Consider the following 5000-nt stretch of genomic DNA (forward strand, 5'->3'; position numbering starts at 1 on the left):
CCTTTGCAAAAGCCTCTTGCAGTTAGCCACGTGAATAAAAAGAGGTTGAAATAGGTTAGGATACGCATAATGCATGAACGAATATAAACATAATTCGTGATACTTTACCTCTTCATCGGACGAATGACACTCTGATTCTGATGTACCCGACATTGCGAATAATTTTTTTGCACTTTTATTTCAACGACGTTAATCTGAAGGGGAGCGGTGCACTTGGACACGGTGCATTTGGACACAGCCAATCACAGCACCGTGTGATTAGAGACATTTGTAGGGTCCCTTGAAACAGCGACTTGTGATTGGACTGTGTCCAATTGCCCCGTGTCCAACTGATATACACTCAATCTGAAGTATTATTCCCGGCACTTCACACTCTAAAGGGACGTTTACATTGGGAGTAAGCAATAAGAAGTAGGAAGTAAGAATAAGAAATTGACCAATCATAGTTGATTATTCTTCTCACATTCGACTGTGGTTGGTCAATTTCTTACTCTTACTTCCTACTTCTTGCTATTTACTTCCAATGTAGACGTCCCTTAAAGCTTCTATCTCGAAGAAAAAAATCTCAATCCATTCGGCGTGTAAGGGCTATCGCACACAAATTGACATAACTGCATATGTATAGCATAAGACCGTATGTACCAATGAGCATCGAGTATTAAGTCGCCATATTGGTGTTCGATGCTTAATACTCGATGCTCATTGGTACATACGGTCTTATGCTATGCATATGCAGTTATGTCAATTTGTGTGCGATAGCCCTAAGAAACAAACCTAACATGACGCAAACGACCACGCAAGTAGTTCCTACAGAGCCACACGACGGTGAAACTCGTAAGCTTTTCGGTCGGTAAGTGATAGTAAAGACGAACAGAAAAAATTATTTGCCAAACTTTCCTCATTTTTCATCTTTCTATCAAATATGAATATTTTGTCATAAGCACGTATGTTGATTATCGATATAAGAGTAATCTTCAACTTACAAAGTACAACTCTTCCTATCACTTATACATCGTCTTTATCGCAATCCTTGGCGCCAGAGCAATGCGCCCTTTCTCTTATATTCTAAGGTACATTCCAAAACATCCTTTTTGAGGAACATTTTACTCAATATCTACAGTTCACGTTACATATACTATAAAGCATCGAATAAAATTTCCTCAAAAAGGACGTTTTGAAATGCAACCTAGGTGGATTAGTGAATTTCCGAACGAAAAACATGTTTCGGCAGATAAGAGATCTGTTCGTTCCCGAAGAACTTCTGAACTAGTGCACACCGGTGCAATAAGTTAAAGTGAAAGAAAGTTTATTTGTTCCGCTCTTACTTGCATCAGAGCAGAAATTCTTCGAAAACAAATAGACCTAAGATTCGTGGATCACATCTGCTAGAATCTCCTGTTGGCACTCACCAGTTTCCTTCGACTACAAGGCGAACCATTCGAAAAGACGAAGCTCCTCTCGCGCAGTCTTATCGGCACAATTCGTCCCGTGATTATTCACGATATTCTGTCAATGCGCGACACTCACATTCGACACTCTCGGGAACGATATTCAGTACGCAAGGCTTGCTTCGACAAGCTGAACCGTGCGAAAACGAAACGACCCCACGAACCTACGCAATTGCGCCGCGGCCATTCCGTACCGAGCTGAACATTGTCGCGATTAAGTTTCTCGAAATATACCGATACGCTCAGCGCAACGCTAGCCAACCAATCACACAATCCACCTAATCTTTGAAAAATCAAATGCGACGTCTTTTAATATTATTACGTCTCGTCCACAATGTATAACCGTACAAACAAAATGATTTGAATATTTGATTTGTATTCGAATGCTTCGAGAAATTGTAGGCTTTTAGTAAGATTTACACTGACATCGCGTTAATTCGAACAAAATTTGCTCTTATTAGAGAGAAGCCTGAGAGCGACCACTAGCTTGATTTAATGGCCAGTGCTAGGTGCATTTTTAAGATGCCATCTAACAAAGTGCGCATTTACTACATTCGTTAGGCGCATTTTCGTGGTGGTAACGATAAAATGTGCCTGGTTCGTGCCCGTTGTATTTCCGTACAATGATAGTAAGTTAAAAAAGGACAAACGTCCAATCGCTCTATTCTTGTCTCACCACTGATGAGTGGACCGCGCGATGTAAGCACGAAGCAAGCTAACGGTGAACTTATTGCAAAGCTTATCTCTCTTGCTAAGATTATCTCTCATCAGTCTCGTCTTTCTCGCGCTGCATTCTAATTTTGTAAGGAAAAACGATTTGGAAACTGGACAATATGAAACAATAAATAAATATACAAGTTTAAACATGCCGCTCATATTTCTTGCTTATTTCTCGGCAGCCACAAAAGATATCGATGTGATTCAAAGAAAACAATGTTCTTCACAATTTATCCTGTTGGAATTCAGAGTTTACAATGATACTAATAATACTAATACTATAATAATACTATTAATAACGGTTCGTTAAATAAGCCGTGGAAGCGTGCATACTTTTTGACGTCAGTAACAGCCATTTTACTATCAATTGCATTTTTCGGGCATTTCTTGGCAACCACTAAAGATATCAAAATGATTCAAAGGGCACTATCTGCTCCACAATTCATCTTATTGGAATTAGTAATATATAATAATACAAATAATACCGAAGACCAAACAGCTCGGTTCGAATCTCGGCTCAATAGTTTAGCTGAGACCCCAAACACACTGGTTCGAATCTCGGCTTAATTTAGCGAGAAAATTTGGTAAGATATAGTGAAATATAGGCTGCATTCGCTTTGGGCGCTTACGCGCTGTAAACGTCATTCTATCTTTAACGCTCATTACATGCGGGAAGAATGACGCTTACAGCGCATAAACCCTCAAAGCGAACGCAGCCATAGTGGATCTAACGTTGTGAACGCGACTTTGGGATATTGAAAAATTATTTTCAGGATACTGGGCAGGATTACTGAAGGAATAGAGTCACATTGACTCACATTGTGATCCGAAAGACGATGCAGAGTAAAATAATCAAACTTCACATCATTTTCGAAAATACATCTATGCAAACGCGAAAATTACTTCAAAAAACTGTAAGATATTATACCAGGATGTACTTTAGATCCTAACATTATAATCACCTGCAGTAACATGACTGACTTTCGGCCCATAAGCAAGAATCCGACATTCGACATTAAGTCCGACATTCGATCTAATATTATGAACGCGATTTTGAGATATTGGAAAAATATTTTCAAAATTCTGGACGTGTTACTGAGGGAGTAGAGAGACACAAACACACATTGTCATTCAGCAGACGATGAAAAGCGAAATACACATGTCATTCTCGAAATTAAACTTTCGCAATCGCGAAAATTACTTTAAAAGACTGTGAAAAATTAAGCTAGAATGTGTTCTACATGCTATCATTATATGACCTAACTTGCACTAACATGACCGACTTTCGGCCCATCCGCATAACACTACGCATGCGTGAGAATCCGAATATAATACAATGATGGATCTAACGGTATAGGTGCGATATTAGGATATTGGCAAATTATTTTCAAGATTCCGAGTGTGCTACGGATGGTATAGAGTGACACAAGCACATATTGTCATCCAGGAGACGATGCAAAGCGAAATTAGCATACTTGACGTCTTTCTCGAAATTGAACATCTACAACCGCGAAAATTTCTTTAAAAATCTGTGAAAAATTACCCTAGAATGTGCTCTATATGATATCACTATATGACATTACCTAACATGACTAACTTTCGCAGAATAGGCATTGCGCATGCGCGAGAATCCGTATATAGTGTTACGATGGATCTAATTATGGGTGCGACTTTGGGATATTGGCAAATTATTTTCAAAATTTTGGTGCTGCTGGGAGAATAGAGTGATCTTAAGGCACGTTGTCATCCAAGAGATGATGCGAAGCGAAATACGTAGACTTCACGTCATTTTCGATAACGCACTTTTGCAAACGTGAGAATTTCTTCAAGCAACTTTAAAAAATTATCCCAGACTTAACTAACTCGACTTAATAAATTAGCAAAAACTCAAAACACTTCGTTTCAAATCTCGGCTTAGTAATTTAGCGGAGTCTCAAAACACATTGGCTCGAATTTCGGTTTAATAGTTTAGCGGAATCTCAAAATACTCGGAACCGAATCTCGGTTTAATAATTTAGCAGGAAATCAAAATATTTCGGTTCGAGCTTCGGCTTAATTTAATTTGTTGTCTTTAATTTGTCGGAATTTAATTTGTCGTTTTGTCAACAACAAACGCGTATAAGAAAATATCTCCGAAGAGATAGTATGTCGTATATAATACGGCATAACAAGTTATAAAGTATATTAATTATATAGTATATATAGAATATATATAGCATAGGTATAAAACATATATAGAGCATAAAAAAGCATATATAACATATACAGAGCATATAAATATGACATGTTGAAATATATCAGTTTAATGTATGATAAAGAAACAATCCGACGAGAAGGACGCCTGCCGAGTCGAAATTTCAGTTGGTCATTGTTATGCAAGAATGATCCAATTCAAGAAATTATAAGCTTTTATCAATGGATACTCCATTCACATCTTTTTAAACCAAACAAAAAAATTCAAGCTTTATAGATGCTTGAAATGAATTAAGAAACAGTTTTTTTATTTTTTACCAGTTGCATCTTTTTGCACATTTTTCTAAGGATTGAGCTAGTCAGTATTCTTAAAAAAATGGAAATGCTTGACTTGTTGAAATTGCGAAAATAGCGAAAATCTCAGAATAAATTCTTTGGTTGGATCATTCTTACGTAACTCCGGCGAATTGCAAATTCCAATTCTTACTTTACTTCCCGTCGGACCCAATGCGATTTATGTCTACGTGCATGCAATCTACGTAAAGTGACGCTTTGTGTCTACTATATGAGCGTCTAAATTGTGCGCTCACCATTGCGCGTCGTCCCACGGTGTCCAGGGTCCACCAGCCATCCTGTCGTTGC

At 38.0% G+C, this 5000-nt stretch overlaps 1 protein-coding gene across 1 annotated transcript in view; it reads right to left on the reverse strand.

Annotated features, from left to right (window-relative positions):
- Window positions 1–3552: 3552 nt before the first annotated feature.
- LOC116845722 overlaps window positions 3553–5000 on the reverse strand; it is a 16165-nt gene continuing 14717 nt past the window's right edge. The window contains exon 3 of the mRNA XM_032818762.1: window positions 3553–3666. Within this exon, the coding sequence (XP_032674653.1) occupies window positions 3553–3666 (114 nt within the window). The remainder of the gene's footprint in view (window positions 3667–5000) is intronic.

Source organism: Odontomachus brunneus, unplaced genomic scaffold, assembly GCF_010583005.1.
Source record: "Odontomachus brunneus isolate Ranch 3 - 2012 unplaced genomic scaffold, Obru_v1 Obru_scaffold_057, whole genome shotgun sequence".
NCBI lineage: Eukaryota > Metazoa > Arthropoda > Insecta > Hymenoptera > Formicidae > Odontomachus > Odontomachus brunneus.